At 39.0% G+C, this 18,017-nt stretch overlaps 1 protein-coding gene across 1 annotated transcript; it reads left to right on the top strand.

The window, feature by feature from the left end:
• Positions 1 to 757: 757 nt before the first annotated feature.
• On the top strand, positions 758 to 17,874 carry FAM98B (family with sequence similarity 98 member B). Its single transcript, XM_084208060.1, has 8 exons — positions 758 to 876; positions 1,622 to 1,770; positions 2,554 to 2,688; positions 3,394 to 3,572; positions 10,149 to 10,229; positions 10,613 to 10,729; positions 13,101 to 13,268; positions 14,732 to 17,874. Exons 1-8 carry the CDS (start codon positions 812 to 814, stop codon positions 15,095 to 15,097), a joined length of 1,260 nt encoding a protein of 419 aa, XP_084064186.1. The 5' UTR covers positions 758 to 811; the 3' UTR covers positions 15,098 to 17,874.
• The last annotated feature ends 143 nt before the right edge of the window (positions 17,875 to 18,017 follow it).

Genomic DNA, 18,017 nt, shown 5'->3' on the forward strand with positions numbered 1-18,017 from the left:
CCCTTCCCAGCACCACCAGTCCCTTCACGGGTGGGGTACTATGAGAGTATGAGAAGCAGAAAAAGCCTGGGCTCTGTACAAGCACTGCTCAGCAGTAACAAAAACATCTCTATACTATCAACTACCTGAAACACAGTCCCATACCAGTCACAGTGGAGACAGTTCATCCACCTCAGCCAAAATCAGCAGAGCAGGGCTGAGGCACCACCCCACAGTGGAAAATCTGCATGTGCCCGGGAGATACGGCCTGCACCATCTCAGGCAGAATTTCTCCGTTTGAGAGGTCACAGAAATAACGCAGCAGTCCATGCCTCAAGGCCGGCGTTTCTGAACCATGTCCCAGAGGGGGCTCGGGGTAGGGCCGGCAGAGCTGGCTGCCCTGGCATGAGCCATGGAGCCCCAAAAGGTGGCTGCGGTCATTCCCGACCCTGTATTTCTGCGGGCGGCCGTACCCCCTGGGGCGGGGTAGGCGACTGCAGGGGTAGCGGTTTGGGGCCGAACCCGGAGCACAGCCGCAGGGCCAGGAGGAGATGAACCCCCCGGGGAAGGGTGAGGGAGCCCGGCCGCTCCCCAGCACGGGCGGAAAGGCAGAGCCGGACTGTATGGAAGGGTCATCCCCAGACATGAGGCGGGGGCTCGCCCCGAGCCGCTCAGCGGCCCCTCGGAGCGGGGGTGGCCGCCGAGGGAGGGGCGGGGGCAGCCCGGGGCCGTCCCCCGGCCGGGGCTGCCGTGCGGCGGCAGCGGAACGCGGCGGCGGGCGCGGGTTGCGGAGGGCCGGTTTGAGGAGGGCACCGCACGGCGCGGCGCCGGCATGAGGGAGCTGCTGCCGGGCCCGGGGATGGAGAGCGACATCTTGGACGCGCTGGAGGCCTTGGGGTAACCGGGGAGCAGCGGCGGCTCCCCTTGCGAGGGGCCGCGGGCAGCCTGGCTGGGCGCGGAGCGGGCCGCCGCAGCGCGGGCGAGAGGCCGCGACGGGGAGCGCGGCACCGGCAGAGGAACGGGCCCCGCGCTGCGGCTGCGGCGGGACCGGGCCTCGGCCGGGAGCGGGGTCACGGCGTGGGCGGTGGGCTCGCCCTGGCTGTAGTGCGGGGAGCGCAGAGGAGCCCGGGCGCTCCTGGGGTGCAGCGGCCGTGGAGGGGCACTGGGGCGGCCGCTGGAGGCTGGCGGGGCAGCACCTCGGTCTTTGGTGCCTGCCCACCTCCCGCGATGTGCTTCGGATGGTGCGGGACAAAAACTGTGCGAAATTTAGTTTTCAGTTTTGTTATTACCAGTACTCGAGGGCAGTCAGTTGTTACTGTTAGGAGGAAATTTGACCAAACACCTGAGTTAATGCTTGGATTCTTGTCTGTCAGGCGTGTTCTGAGAGGACAAAGTGTTTTCACATGCACATGTGAAAGTGCCTGTCTCATATTTTCTGACAAACTATTTTGTGTATAAATGACCAATAACTTTTTGTTGTGTTTAAAAAAGAGAAGTCTGAATTACTCCTTGACGAAAGTAGTGTAGAAAGATCAATTCCTTTAAGTGTAGTTACTAACCAGTTTACAATAAAATAATTTGAAAATATGTATATGTTGTGTTACTCTTACTTCTTATTACTAATGTTTATCTGTCTGTGCAGGTACACGGGTGCCCTGTTGGAGGAGGAGGCCCTGAAAAAAGCAGCAGAAAATGGATTGTCTTCACCGGAATTTTTTGAGCTTTGCATTTGGTTAGGTTCCCAGATAAAGTCACTTTGTAATATGGAAGAAAGCATCACTGCAACAGATGGTATATCAATGTTAATTTAGTATTTGTTCAGTGGATTTAGACCCATACTGTTCATCTAATAGTGAAATTATGGTGTTGAAGTTTACAAGAAAGCTGAAAGGTAGCCAAACTCAGGCTGATATTTGTATATATGTAGCTCTTAGATTAAGATCTGTTCTGAAGACTGTTTCAAAAGGAAAAAAGAAGGTGATTTGGGGTGGTTTTAAATATACATAAATTTGAAGAGTACATTCATGGCTGTAATCATATTTTGATGGCATAACTTGCAGTGCCGGGTGTTTTCCAGCTGTTGGTCCAGCACAGTGCTCCAGTCAGCATCCTGTGTGGATATGAGAAGTGCTTCTTAGCACTGCCTGGTTGTTTCTTCTGAGAGCTGAAGCTTGAATGAGATTTTATATTACTTATGTTTTCACCAAAAAAGTAGTGGAACTAAAACTAATCACTAAAAATAATGGGTTCATGACTCCTGTCACTTCTTCATCAGAAAATTAGTTACACTGACATGCTACTTAGAGGCATAAACTGTTCACTTCCTACTGGTGGTCATTTGTGTTCATGTCTTCACAGACTGCTGTAGCATTACCTCATTCAAAGCACGAGTACAATATACTATTAGAAGGCATATCGTCTTGTATGTAGGACTTTTTAAAGAAAAATGTTACTGGTGTAGTAGGTGGTTAGTCTTTGGGCTGTTGAAATCTGCAACAGAGGTGTACATTAAAAAATTAGATTGCAGTTTGATGTTCCTCTAACAAGCCATTAATTGTGCATTTATTTCCATAGGTGTGAAAGATATAGAGAGCTTCCAGCTTGAAATTAGTGGCTTTCTGAGAGAAATGGCTTGTCCGTATTCATCACTGGTGTCTGGAGACATCAAAGACAGATTAAGAGAGAAAGAAGATTGTCTTAAACTCCTTTGTGAGTAATAATCATTTTTCCCATTTATAACACAGTATTTAATGTGCATGCTTTATCATAACTGAACAATTTACAATGAAGAGTTCTCTATGGGTTTTTAAGTTGATGTGTACAGTCATTACATGCTAGCTCAGCATGCATCAACTCACTTGTGCAAAGTGAAAAATAGAGCAGCATACAAAGCTGTTTAACAGAAACTAAAACTTCTTTTAAAAGCATGGTGCAACCTACTGAGGCCTCCTGATCCCTCTCTTGATTCACTTGTTCCATCTCACCTAAACTGAGACCTTGCCTCCTGTGTTTGTGAGAGGTTTCAGAGCAGCTTGAAAAGAAATGCTGCACAATCTGAAGGTGCTGAAAGCAGAATTGAGAGAAGCAATGTCTTAATTGTAAGTTGGACTTGGACAAAAGAGTGGCAGCAAGAACCAATGTGGTAATATGAAACTAGCAAAGGAACTTGGGATCTGGTGGCAGAAGGGAGTTAAACAGTTAAATGCGGTATGTAGACTGAAGGTAGGAAGTCAGGTGAGAGAAATTTGAGGTAAAGAATAGGAAACATACTGACCTGTTCAGGAGAGAACTGAGAAAGTCTCCCTTTTATCATGGTTATCTTACAAATGTAAGATATTGTAGCTGTACTGAGAATGTGGATGCAGAAATGCTGAAGTGTCTCTAAATCTGCTGTTATGATGCTTTTCTCCCTAGTATTTCTAAGTACAGAACTTCAGGCTTTAAAGATACTGCAGAACAAGAAAGTTAAAGGCTCTCATTTGGAAAAGCACAATGAAATTATTCAGGAAATGCAAACTATCTGTGATGCACTGGGTCTGCCAAACTCCTCATCGTCTGATATTCCTCCCTTGTTAACCAGTGTGGAACAAAAGGTATGGGCTTTTACATCCTCTCACTCCTGCTAAACTGTAAGCACTGTCCCAGTAAGCATTCGTCATAGAGTTAAGGGCCCAGCAGTCTCACCCATAAAAACCCTATCTGACAAGTGCAAAAGAATTTTAATCCTGAAAGCCAGCTTAGTGTTTTAAGTTAAACTGTTTTAGTTATGAAGTGAAGTATTTCAGCATTTTCCTGAGGTTGCAATGTACCATCAGACATATTTTACCATGCAAGTTTAAGGTCTAAGTTTTCCTCTTACCCATTCAGATATGCTGTAGCAAGCAGAAAACTTTGGGTAAAAACTGATTGTGCATTTATATATCTCTAGTCATTTCTGGAATGTACCTAAATTTAATATCAAAAACTTAAATCAGTCCTTTTTAGTTTATTAATTTCTAAATTGCAAGTGTGGATTTGTTGCAGAAGAGGATGAAAATGCCTGAATTGCCAGTATTCAGTGAATAAGCCAGCATAAACCTTAGTCAGCAAGATAGTTCTTTCTGTTGTGTCCCTGAGGTTCCAAGTCATTTACTGATGTGATCCTTAATCTGATTTCCTTACTGCAGAATGTAAATAGGCTCTTGAGGTGGAATTTATCTTCTCTGTCAGACAGCTAAAAGTTTTGCTCTTCATCTCTCTCTAGTGCTTGGGGAGAGAGGGACTGATCCCCCTTGTAGGGTAGAATAAAAGCTCCCTCTGCTTCTGAGTCTTCGAACTTAATAATTTGACATGATTGTGCTTGTTTTTTTCATTCTTCCTCATCAACAATTGGGCAGTTGAACATTGAGAGATTTTGGGGTGAGGGCCTGTTATTTGCATGATTTTTTTACATCTGTCTTCAGTGTGACAAGGCAAAACCTTAAATAGGTTAATTTATAAAAGGCATCACCCAGGTGCAAGTGAGACTGCCTATTCCTACGCTGTATCTGTGCTTGATCTGTTTGGTTCTAAGGAAATCTTTACATTCAGTAAATATTTTTGAAGGGATGAGAAGCAATTCTAGCGCTGTTTTGGGGATGAAGATGTCAGAGTTACAACTGATGACTAATGGCCTGATTGTGCTGATCTCTCTCTGTGAGTGATAGCTGTGTTTGCATCCATGTGTGTTCATAGGCTGCAGCTATGGCCTGTGACCTTTCTTGCTCAATTCCTTGCTTCACTTCTTCACTGGTGCAGATTTAGTTTCAGTGCATTGTAAGGACAGGACTCCAGTTTTGCAGTTGTGGGACAGCAAGACCAGACCTGGAGCACCAGTTCCTTCATACACACATATGATATAGAACATTTTCTTTGAATTATTGGACTCCTGGTGTCTGCCACCTTTGGCAAAGTGTGACATTTCCTATCAGGAGGCATCACAGGCTTGAATAGTGCATGGTGTTGCCATCCAGTTTGTATAAACTGTTACACTTTGAGAAGTACTAAAATGAGCAGAATCTGAAAAGCGTTTTATCTTTGGTTTTGGTTATTTGGTTTTTTTATTAATGCTGCCTGGACTATTTTCCAGTAGTTTTCAGGTCTGTCAGTTCCACTGTGGTTATACCACTTGTACTCACTTCAGAGTGTAGAAAGGTGGCAAAACTAGTTCATTCATCTTCTGTGACTCCAAATTAAGAATGTAATTTATTCTCTGTGTGTTTCATTCCTTATGAACAAAGGATTTTTTCTTACCTTGCAGGAGATTTTGTAGAATTTCTGCAATGTGTTTACTTGTCCTCCATCCATTACTTTAATATAGGGCAAGTTTGATAGATGACTGAGTTAGAGACCTAAACTTACAGATATAGGTGCTTTAGAAAGGTGGTGCTACCAATGAAAGTTCATTGGCTTTGTAAACATTTTTTAAGAGCATCATTTTGTTACTTTTTAAAAATATGAACACAGAAATTCACTTGAAATGATATATTTATTTTTCCAAATAATTTTGTGCTTTTGATTTAGATTCTGCATAAAATTGCACTGTTGATATTTAGTATTATATTATTTGTAATCCAGACTTACATACTTACCTAGTATTTTTATTTAGTGTATCTGCAAATGTATCTGCAGCATTTCAACATGTCTACTCTTTGTCTCTGTCTAGCATCTTCAGCATTGTCAGTAGCTGTGGGAGTAGTTCTGAGAATAGTTTGGCTGTGCAGCAGCAACCTACCAAAGGCCAGATCACACACTGTATTTTGGTATGGAACATTAGAACATTTATTGTTTTAAGTGATTTTCCAGTCTATTTAAGAGATTATTATAAAATCAGGATTGCTTTCTTCATTCAAAATGAGTTTTATGGTAGCTCAAACTTTGAATGTACAATCATAGCAAGTATCTTTTGCATCTCCTGTAATTACCTAGGGTAGTGGTTATCAATATAACTAAAGAAATGAGAGATAAATAGACAGTATTACAGCCTTCTATCACTAAGTATATCTTATTATACAGTACTGAAAAACTAATAGTAATTTCAAAGTTGTTTAAGATGCTGTTCCCTTGTAAAGTATATTTAGGGGGAATCTAGGAGTCAGTCTGAAATTTAGTGCCAAAACCTCCATAAATTCTTACTGAACATTGGTGAAAGATTCAAAAAAGTTTATGCCAGTGTTGTGCTTTGAAACTAGTGCTTACATCTGGCTGTTTTCTAATCAAGATAGTGTGAATTTCACACCTAATTGCGAAGTGACATTCTAATACTGTTTATTTGAAAAAACTTTTAATGTGATATTATTCAAAAGACTTCTAACTTTTTTGGCCCACATTATTGAAAGTACTCCGCTACTTTTCACATATCAGTGGAATGAAAAGAAACTACAAAGGGCTACTGAACAAACTAAGTCAAAATTAAGCTAACATAACACTTAAGTGAAATGTGAAAAGAATTTTTTCTTTAAACGTTTGGGTAGAAATCCTGGAATTTATTATTATTTAAGTTAATGTGTTTCATTTAACTTTTGATCTATAGTAATTTTACAGATGTAATGGTGCCTGGACAGTAAGGATTAATGTAACTGCAGGGAGCAAGACCAAAGTGTTGTCCTGTTCACCAAACATCAGGGTCAAACAAAAATGTATTTAAAGTTAGATAAATACTGAATTTATCTGCAGATATGTGAAACAGAGGCTTAAAAATATTTTGTGCTTAAGATTTTGGGTGATCTCTATGCAACTGTACAGTACACCTTATGACTAATTAAGGAGTACGCCTTATGACTAATTAAGGCAACTTTCTCTCCTCAAAGTGTTGCTATTTTAAATTAATAACATGACACCTTTCCACAGGTCAGGTTTTTTTCAAAATCTCAAAAAACTCTGCAGGTGCATACATATATGATGTTTTTCTGTGCAAATGGTGCTAAATGTAAAAATTACTGCTCTGTTTTGACAGAAGATGAGGATATTTAATAAATACACTGAACATGGTAATGAAATGGGAGCTAAATTTTTTTTCTACAAAATTACAAAACAAATGAGAAATGTCATGTTCAATAAGGATACACTATATTTGTTAACAGTAGAATAACTGTTTCTTTTTATGCAGATTTGAATTTGGTTTTTTTTTGTCTCAAGCAGATGCAATGGCTTATTTGTTTTCATTTTATATTTAGAGAGTGTATGAACTCCCAAAGCAATCCCATGAATTTTTAGTGTTACCAAGGTCATTGGTTGCACAGTATGTCAGATAGTCAAATACACTTATCTACATCTAGTTTTAATTATTTGGTTTTAGTTTTACACCTGAGTGCGTAAAAACATTAGGATGATTTGGCTATTACAATTTGGTTTATGTTTCTTTGAGTATGTTTTCACTGCTCTTTTATCAGGGCACTGCATTTGGTTTCATTTCCACTTACACATGCAGACTTCTTTCTGGGTTGTGGTGGGTTTTTTAAACTCCTGCATATCCTTCTCAATCCAGGGCAAGTATCCAGTGTGGAAATACAGGTTATAGCATAGATTCTCACAGCCATTGTGTTCTTGTCCTCTGGCAGACTGTTGTGTGTCAGAATTCCTGTGCTCATACCTCTGTATCAGTCGTGGCTGGACAATGTATTCTGTGGCTGTAAGGCAGCTCAGATTGTTTCACCATTATAGCTGTAGGATTTCCCCCTGAGCCCTGCTGATGGGATTGAGGAGTACGTAGAGATTCACTAATCTGAATATGACTTAACAGTGTGACAAAAGCATAGACCAGTTCATAAGTATAGACCAGTTCATCAGTGAAGAGATTCCTTCTTAACTATTATTGATTAGTAAAGCTGTGCTGGATAAAAATGACATAGGTGTTCTCTGACTTGGAAAGAAAACATTGCAGAAATTTGGGGGCAGTTTCTCAGTCAGTAAAGGATTGTTTCATTTAGCTGCTCTCGTTTCTTCTAGTTCAGATTTTCATTGATTATCTTCCTTAATTGTTCTCTCTAAACTTCCTTTCACTTCTCAGTTCATGGAAATCAGGAGTATGCAGCAGTGATTGACTTGTGATGGCAGAATGTGTGGCTTTCATATGTGGAGCCCAGTGTTCTGTTTACCTCTTAGTTGTCCTTGCAGCTGCAAACTTAAAATAATTCTAATCTCTAGGTAGTATTCAGCATCACTGGTTTTCACATCTTTCACATTCTAACTGTAAATTACATTGAGGATTTTTCATTTTGCTGTATTGGTTTTCGTTTCAGCAGCTGGTCTCATTTTGATAGACTCTCTCTGTTTTAAACTTTGAGGTAATATTTCTGACAGTGGTATATGAATAGACACCTCTTGTCCCATAGAATTTTTAGTTTGTCTGCTGTTCATTTCCTCTTCTATACTCATTACTGATCTATTCGTCTGTTGTTGTCATGCTGATCTTACTCTATTGTTGATTATTAACTTTCGATTTTGATCTTCAAACATTTATTTAAATTCAAACATAGTTTGTGCTTGGGTGCATTTACATTTTGGAGTGGAATATGGCACTGTGTACATGCTTCAGTAAAAAAAAATGACTACATGCAGAAGACAGACAACCTCGGAGTGTTTTTTGTAAAGAAAAAGGTTCTAGAGAAGTAAGACTTATCAGAGAAGGAGTGTTGGGATCAGTATGGTACATGGAACTGAACTTCACCCCTTCTTGTAACCTCTTTTTATATGAATTGAATATAACAACAGGGAGTATTACACTAATTAGATTGCCACTTTTCAGATACTGCTAGGCAGTCTTTTCTCTTAGAGTCAAAACAGTGTTTTCCCTTAATTTGTTCACTTCACAATATATTTACCTCAGACTTTTTCTGGGATATTGTTTTTAACCTGCCAGAATGCTGCCCAGCAGTGATGTAAAAAGAAAGAATATAAACCTTGGTTTTCACAGAAAATTTGAGATCAGATATTTTTCTTCATATACACACACACAAAAAAGAGATAATTTTAAAAATCCTGCCATATGAGAGATGATTTTCTAAGTATTCCTTTTAAAAATTAACTAGGTGCTCCAGAATTTGGTTTTTGCCTTCTGGAATTTTTTTACATAGCAGTCATTAGAGATGATATTTCTGTAACATGTGAAGCTCAAAACTGAGCTTTGAACCATGCCTTTGTCGTGTAAATGCCTGAGTGCCTGCATGAAGTCTTATAATCCTTGCAAATGTACCTAATGGCTGTCCCCAGTTACAGGTTTCACTGTAGATCATGCACTACCTTAATCCTTCTTTCGACATATAAATGAAAATTAATTCTAGTTTTATTCATTTTGCTTGGTTCCCCATGGTTATTTACTAAAGCAAATAAAGATGTAGTTCTCTCCATCAGACTGTACAAAACTTGCATGAACAATAATATGCATGCAGTCAACTCCAGCTGAAAAATCAGTTGGACTATGTTCAAGCTATGTACAAGTGTTGTGGGCATTCATGGTCATGATTTTAGAACAGCTGTGCCAAAGGAAGCTCACTCAAGAAGAGGAGGTAGAGATTTCTTGTAATGAGAGAGGAAAATGCAGTGGTGTTTGGAAGGTAGAGAAAGCATATTTCATCTCTTATTATTGAGGGCAAGAACTAGTGGAAGAAGTATGAGCAAATTTGATTTGAAGTGAATGCAAAAGTTTCAAACATAATTTTAACTGGAACCAGGTGTAGGATTAGAATAAAATTAATGAGAAAGAATGACTGCATGCCTGTCATATCTCCTGCCTTTCTTAATAACACCCATCACCAGATTTTTTGTAGCCCAGTGTAACATTTGGCAACAGAACTCCTAACTTCCAATTGTTGTCATTGCAAAACCTAGTAGTATCTAAAATGAGTAATTTAGCTGTTCCTACTACCTGTATGCACTTGATAAATTTGCTATATAACTATTGTTCTGTTAATGGGAGGACAAGGGATGTGCCATAAAATATTTTTGTATAGAGGCTGGTCATCTTACAGAAGTATTCAGGAAATCTTTTTATAGTGGATCATAAGCTAGAAGATACATGTCTGTTTTCATGAGTCTGCTAAAACAAACGTGCTGTGTTTGATCTTCCGAGTAGCAAAATGAGATTGTAACAAATTTTGCTGAAATAAATCTAAAATATCATTTGTGTTCTGAGATGTATGTGTTTTTTTTAGGTGAAGGACATTCTCTCAAAAGTTAAAAATAACCATGTGGGGAAGTCACTGCTGACAAAACCTCTGAACTCTGACCAAGTGGTAAGGAAAAGTTTCTCCATTTCTTTTCAGTATTTAACAGGATGGTCAAAATGAATGCATATGGCTTCATTTACCTTTGCCTTTTTACAGTCACTGTTGTATTGCTGAATATTAATACTAAAACTCAATTGCTAAAAACTAACAGTGATAATCAGGTATACTTCTAGAATTGACATTATAGAACAGACCTTGTGTTGGTTCATCCATTGTTCATTTTCAAATCATTTTGTACATGCGTCCTACTGCAGCATTACAAAGATGCTGTGCAGTTTGTAGTGGTCACCTCGGGATAGACATCTTAGTTGATGGATGGGGTTGAGTTTGAATTGACCTCTATAACTTTATATATTTGTCTGTTTGAATTTCTTATTGTAACACTTCAGGAAAGATTGGAAAAGATCAATGATGCTCTTTGCAGTGAGTACGAGTGTCGACGGCGGATGTTGATGAAGAGGCTCGATGTGACTGTGCAGTCTTTTGGCTGGTCTGATAGAGCAAAGGTAAATGTGATGTATTTTTTGCTTCCTGTAGGTGGGAATCTGCTACTGTTCCCCAAGTCTTCCTACACAATATGCATGCCGTGTAAATACACAAATACACTTCCATCACTGTTATCTTTTTTCCAGCCTGTTCTCATCTCAAGCTGTAATATCCAAATCCTAGGTATTGAGGAAGGGGATGGATTTAACCAGGCATGGCACAGTCCATCCTTTGTGATTGTTTATAGCTTCACAATTGGAAATTTTAGCATCCTTTGCTGGGGTTTTTCACTCTAATTAAAGTTCCCATCTCCCTGTTCTCTGTATCTAATGCCTTCCAATGAAGTAAACTAGGAGGGAACCTGTGCACTTCATACAGATTCAAAAGTAAGACAAATACTGGGCCTTAACATAGATTGGGTGTAATAAGTGACTGTTCATAATGTCTGAGAGGTTGCAGTGGCTGCCCCCTATCTTGGATTCTACTAGATGAACAGCTGTTCAATTGAACGGGTTATTTTAATAGTAGCTTGTGTGAGAAAATCACACAATTGCTTGTAAACCTTCCAGTCACTAAAAATTCCAAAGCACTCCACTGTATTTGTTCTGCTGGTATTGCTTTAATTGTGATAATTTCATTTGTACTATTTCCTAGAACTCTGTATATTGAAAAATAGTCATGATAATTCCGAGCTGGAAATATATCTTGTTTGTGTCCCAAAGAGTAGGGAGATCAGACACAGGAAGTTTGTAATTTGATGAAGACATATGTGAGAAGCTGGAAGCAGATGATTTAGTTCATTAGCAAGATCAGCTTTCCTTCCAAAGGTTTCTTTAGAAAGCTTAAGGTGAATAAATCTTACAACTTGGAAAGCTTACTGAAAGTATGGATTGTTGCAAGTCTTTGTGGCATCACAGTTTTTCATTGACAGAATCAGCTACATGAAGTTCACTAAGTATCACTGGAACACATGAGTCGAGGTGCTACTGTGCTGCGTTGGAATAGCTCACTGTTTAATTTCTGAAGGGGTTGTGAATGTTTTATGCTGCAAGAAAGGAAAAGGGAGGCATTTAGCTCAGAGAAGCCAGGAGATGGCCCTACTTGTATAACTTCCTTACAGCTGTACCAATACAATTATGTATCTTCAAATTTAAAGTATACTTATAAAATGTAGTTGATGTGACTGATGACTAACTTAAGCAGACTAAAAAACTTTGTCATTTGCTGTTGTTCCATAAAAACAATTAATGCCCTTTTGAAATAGAACACTAGTTTAAAGAGATTTTTGATGATAAAGTAGTCAAATGATTCATTTTCCTGTTTATAAAGACTGTTGAATGTGAAATATATTAAGTTACACAAATAACCAGGTTACATACTAATTCAAAATAACATACTGTTTTAAATCTTTTTTTTTCCCCTATTTCTCTTGAAGGCTGTTCATAACTTCTTTGAGAAGGTTTTGGGGATTGAAAATGTTTTGTCATTGATGTAATTTGGAGATTTTTATTTTTTTTAAGCCAAGAGACAAATTTTTGTCTTTTTAAAATTTGTTAGCTTGCCCTTTTTTCCCCACCATTAAATAGATATTGATACATTTCTCTGCTTTTGATGGTATGGCATTTTGGGGATTTTTTGTTTGTTTGTTTTTTTGTAACTTATTCAGCCTCCGGGAGGGCTAAGTTTGCAAACTGAAATGGGTTCATAAATGATGGAGTAATTACCTAGCAGAACAGTCTTGTCAAGGTTCAGCATGTATTATCTGGTCTAGCCAATATCAAATGTTTTATTTCACTCTGAAGGTCATTCTAGATTTTCCCAGAAAATATATTTATTTTTCTTTTCTGCTAAATAAATTAAGCATCAAAGCATGCTTGGAAAAAATCTAATGTTGTCCTCTTCTCAGTCTCACTTTTTCATGGCTTGGAAAAGTGTTTTGCTGCATTGGTATATTTTCAGGTTTTTTCCACAAATTTACTTTATGTTGAAGCTGCTCTGTTTTCATCATGTTTAGAAGCAATCTGCTGAATATGGTTATATAAAGCTCTTGGGAGACCAGTATGGACTCCTTAAGTTTTAGTCTGTAGACATGTTGGAAGACATTAAAGAATCTGTTGGATGCCAGTGGATAGAGGAGTTCCTTTTGTACTGGTGCTGAGTTTCAGCATCAATTAAACATAATCAGCAGCACTTAGTGTGTAATAGCCCCACCAACAGGAAGAGAACTGGTGATAACTGGCACTATGTTTTGTAATACAGCTTGTATTTTCAGAAGCTACACCTCACCTTGTGTTCAAATTGAAACTTACTGCGACCAGCACGTGGTTTAGAGTAAGTCTGTTGGCGTGTTTGATATCTGGCAAGTAAGTAGTGTTTGATGTCACCCTTTAGGTGAAAACAGACGAAATAGCACGGATCTACCAGCCCAAGCGCTACGCGCTGTCTCCAAAGTCCACCATTACATTAGCTCACCTTCTTGCTGCTCGCGAGGATCTGTCCAAGATCATCAGAACCAGTAGTGGCTCAACACGGGAGAAGACTGCCTGTGCTATCAACAAGGTACGCTCTTCTGGCAGTGATAAATGGACATGGGCATTTGCAGACCACTGAAAAGCAATTCTGGAATTACACTGGTTTTGCTTGGTAGCTTAATTTCATTTTTTCCATTTAAGAAAGGAAGGTTTGCAGTATTCTGGTAAACATTGCAGAAAGTCCTTTTTCTGATCTCCCTAGACAGTCAGTCATGCAACTGGATGAAACAGAGTAGTGTAGATGAGGGGGAAAAAGTTGTATGTATATGTGCAAATGACTTCTTCAGGTCAGTGATACTGCTCACCTCAAGGATACGTATAAGTATTTGTGGTATCAGTTCCTGAGCTACCTTGCCAGGATATTATTGTTTGGTTTGTAAACCCACATCTCTAGTTCATCAGTGTGTTATAAATCACAAAAGTTTCTGCTGTCAGAAATGTCATTTTGCTGCAAAGTAAAATTATCTGGTTTGGTTGCAGTAATGAATCAACATAGTGCTGCTTTCTTGTGTGTGATAAAAGCTGAAGCTTGCAAATAGTGATGTGAGTTTCACCATTCAGGTGGTGACTAAACCTGATTCTATTGATCCTGTATTTACAGATTTTTCTAATGTTTTTTTACCTCATATAGATACTTTAATATGCTTCATTCCTTAACACTCTGAAATTTCTTAATTATTTTAGGATCTCAGAGAAAGTTGGGGTTTTCTTTTTTCTTGAGAGGACTTTAGTTGGAGTGCCTGGGACTGATCAGGGAATGTTAACAGTGATCACACAAAGTTTAGGAAGTACGAGAGCAACAACAAAAAGACCTACTTGGATAAATCTTTGTTCTTCAAAGATGTTTGTTTTGTTTAACTTAGTCCAGTGCAGTTTCTCTTTTTATACACTGAGTAATACCTGCCATAATCAAGATGCCTTTTTTTTTCCTTTTCTTGGAAGTGTTACTGCAGCCTATTGCATATTTTGTTTGTTCTGGCTCTTTACTTCGTGTCAGTAGTTTCTAATGTTAGGCAAACTGATGTGCCTTTGAGAGCTGCACATCAGTTTGCCAGTTGTTTTTTGTTGTTGGCTGATAAGGTTTGAGCTTGAACTTTGAAATTTCAGTAGAAGAGCCACATCATAAGGAGTCTTTTCTGTATGAATATATATGTGTATTTGTATATATTATATATGAAGTGTGTATATTGCTTATTGCAATACTAATACTTCAGGTGTGCAGTGTTCTTCATAAAAAATTCACAAAAGTGATATGAGCTAGCTAGCTGCAGTTATTTCTCTTTTAGAGGTGAAAAATGAGAACATCTTCACAGTTCTGTTGTGGTGTTACAGGGACAGGAGCTAGTGATTCTCTGTCAGGCACTGCACTGAGAGACCAAATTTCCTGAAAATAGCAGGAACCATTTCTCTGTTCACAGGAGAAAATTCTGTCTTTCTTCAAGTTATTACTACTATTTTGTAACTCTGAAAATGACCTATTTTTCCATACAGGTTCTGATGGGGAGAGTCCCTGACCGTGGAGGCAGACCCACAGAGATTGAACCACCTCCTCCTGAAATGCCTCCATGGCAAAAAAGACAAGAAGGTGGTGGAAGAGGTGGCTGGGGTGGTGGTGGTGGTGGAAGGGGTAACTGGGGGGGTGGAGGGGGTAGAGGAGGAGGAGGTGGAGGTTTCAGAGGTGGTGGAAGAGGTGGGGGTGGCTTCCAGGGTGGAGGTGGCTTCCAGGGTGGAGGTGGCTTCCAGGGTGGAGGTGGCTTCCAGGGTGGAGGTGGCTTCCAAGGTGGCAGGGGAGGCTATGGTGGCAGGGGAGGCTATGGTGATCCGTATGGTGGAAGGGGAGGGTACCGAAGATACTGAAGTACTGTAAATCTTAACGGAGTAACTGGCCGAATATAGTGGTGGTGTTTACTGGTACTAGGAATTTAGATATGTTGACTTGGGTTTAGGTTAGAATTAAGTATGACCATATGAGTAATTTCATTAGACCAACTGATGTTCTCACTGAGTTCTTTTAGTTAACTGAAGTTTTATACTAAAATCTGATGACTGAAGTCCTTGTTTTTCGTACTGCTTATATGGTGTTTTTTATTATGTCATTTTATTTAAAATAAGTCTCAGAAAACTGAATAAAGCCCTTTCTAAACAAACAAAAATATATTAATGGTCAGACCCTCTCTAGTTATTGCATGTTGCATGTCTACTCTCCTGCTCCAAAATGTTGTGTAGAAAAAACAAAGTAGGCCTAAGAACTGGATGAAACCACTTTTAAAAGACTCAAGAATGCTGCTTTCAGGCTTGTTCTCTTCAGGTCATTGTTTTCCATTCATAGTTTTCATGAAAATTAATTCATGAATTCATTCATGTAAATGAGTTTTAATTTCAAATGTTAAAATCCTTAAGGCTTTGGTAAAAATTATTCAATTAGATTTGATTATTCTTGCAGAACTTCACATTATAGTAACATTGTGAATTAATACTTTGCATAAATTAATCAGATCAGGTTGGTTTTTGTGTTCATAATGTATCAGACACTCTTTAGTGGTCAAAGCATGTACTGTAAACTCATCATAGTGAGTTTTGATAGTGTCTTATTTTCATTTAACCTGTTTTCCATTGTGGGTGTTTCATAAAAAAATCAGATTGGGCAGAAAACCTGAAGCCATCATGTCACATCTGGTATGAATTCATGTGTATATCCTTGTGTATCAGCTTTGAGACACAAAGTTGGAATAAGGTGAGCTTTTTAAGAAAGAACATGACATTTCTGCTCACCTTTTTTTCTTTCCCCTTGCTTTTTTAAATTATTCTCTTCTCCCTTGCTGCTCTGTGTTTGGGAATCACCAGCTGTCTGGTTAGTAAGTTAACAAGACACCTCATGCACATCACTTTCTCAAAGTGATTTCTCTCTCTGCCAACCTGAAAGAAGCCCTGTCTTGACATGGTCTGGGTGCCTTCTCCCTCCCCTACACTGTTAGTCTAGAAGGAGTTAGCTGACATACTATCATAGCTGTAAATATATGCAGACAATAATTAAATTTAACGCTGTCACTTAAAGTCAGTTTCTGCTGGCCAGTATCTTTTAGATCTCCCATGTTGTGAGGCTGCTCCTGAGTACAGAGGTGGGAAGGGGATGCTGCCTGAGTATGTTCTCATGACAGCATTTATCAGGGTCAGGTCATGACAGAGATTCAGGAAGGCATCTGATGAACCTGGTGTGTCTGATGATTAAATTGCACAGCAGGCTTCAAGCACTTGTAATTGTAGGTATAACTGCAGGTTGAACTTTAGGATTTGATTTTGTGTTTATATTCCTCAGTTACAAGTTCTTTCTGCACAAATTTCCTATTAGTATCCATTGGTATGTTTTAAAGACTTTTTTTACCTTCAAAAACATACATATCATGTCCTGTTTCATTGGCAAGTTCTTGCATGGGTTTAAAGTTCTTTTCCTAATCAAATTATTATCTTTCAAAAGCTTTTCTTCTGTTATTTCCTCTCTCATCAGTTTGCTTGAGAACGCTGCTTCTAACGTGATGCACATGGCTTTACTTGGGTTTTAGGGTTGCAGCAGGTGCCTGACAAAAAGAAGCAGAAGTTTTGCTTGCTAGAACATGTTAGCTGGGATGTGAACTTTTCCAATAATGGCTTAATGTCACCCAACTGCTAGCACTGAAGTTCCTTTGCCAAATTTTTCTATGTTTCTTACCGGCCTAAGCTCTTGCCAGCCTCTGCAGTTGTTAGGGAGAGACCCCTCATGGGTCACATGGGAGCACAGTTATGGCTCTCTTGATTCTGAGCCTGGTTTTTGCTTAAGGCTCTGGAATAGCTCCCAAACCAATGACGTACCACATGAGACTGCTGGCCTTGGAGCCAAGTGTTGGTCAGCAAAGGAATAGAGAGCAGCTTTTTAACAACCAAAGCCTTAAGATTAAATTCTGCTTCCTCATCCCAATGTTACTTTTTGCTACAAGTTATCAGCAGTCAAGCATGTGGCTTCATCAAGGAACTACACCTGGAGAAACAAACGACTTAGCTATGCTTAAAGGTTTCATTAGTCTTAGGATGCAAGATTGCAGCAGTTTAGTTGGATTGTTGTAACTGCAAATGTGGACGTGCCTTGGTGTTTTTACACTCATCAGTCCATCCTGTTTGTTAGTAGGCAGGACAGTTCTGAATGAAGTAAATCATCAAGTGAAGCAGGTGCATGCCCACTTCAATTCCAACAGTTAAATTATTTCAGTATCATGTTTCAGTTATGTGTATGTAGACCATGTAAAATATGGAAATACAAATAGGCTGGAGATTTTCTTTTTTAATCTGGCCATTTCAGTCTTAAATAACTTCAAAATGTGAAGCCAGTAGTTAAAAAATAAAGTAAGCGCCACCACATTTCATGGAGGTATCCTTTGCTGTCCTTTTGTCAGAATGTATGCTTTTAATTTCTCAGTCAATGCAACAATACTATGAATTGATTTAAACCTCAAGTTTTGTCTTGAAAAAAAAGGTTTTTCAAAAATTTTGTTGTAAGTAAAAGACTTTCATATATATATTTGTGAACATTTTTGTGTTTAATAGCACTTAATGAATACCTAAGTTAATATTGTTTTGTTGGTTGAAGATCTGAAAAAAAAGGTTGGGGATTTTTTTCAGGAATTGAGAGACGCTTTTGTCAACAACAGTAAACACTGAGGAATAAAGTACTGTATTTGAAATTATTTGCATCATCTGTGTGCATTGTGACTTGGATCCACTATCATATGTTCCTCCTTTGTTTGTA

This window comes from Fringilla coelebs (assembly GCF_963513975.1).
Source record: "Fringilla coelebs genome assembly, chromosome: 6".
NCBI classification, from domain to species: domain Eukaryota; kingdom Metazoa; phylum Chordata; class Aves; order Passeriformes; family Fringillidae; genus Fringilla; species Fringilla coelebs.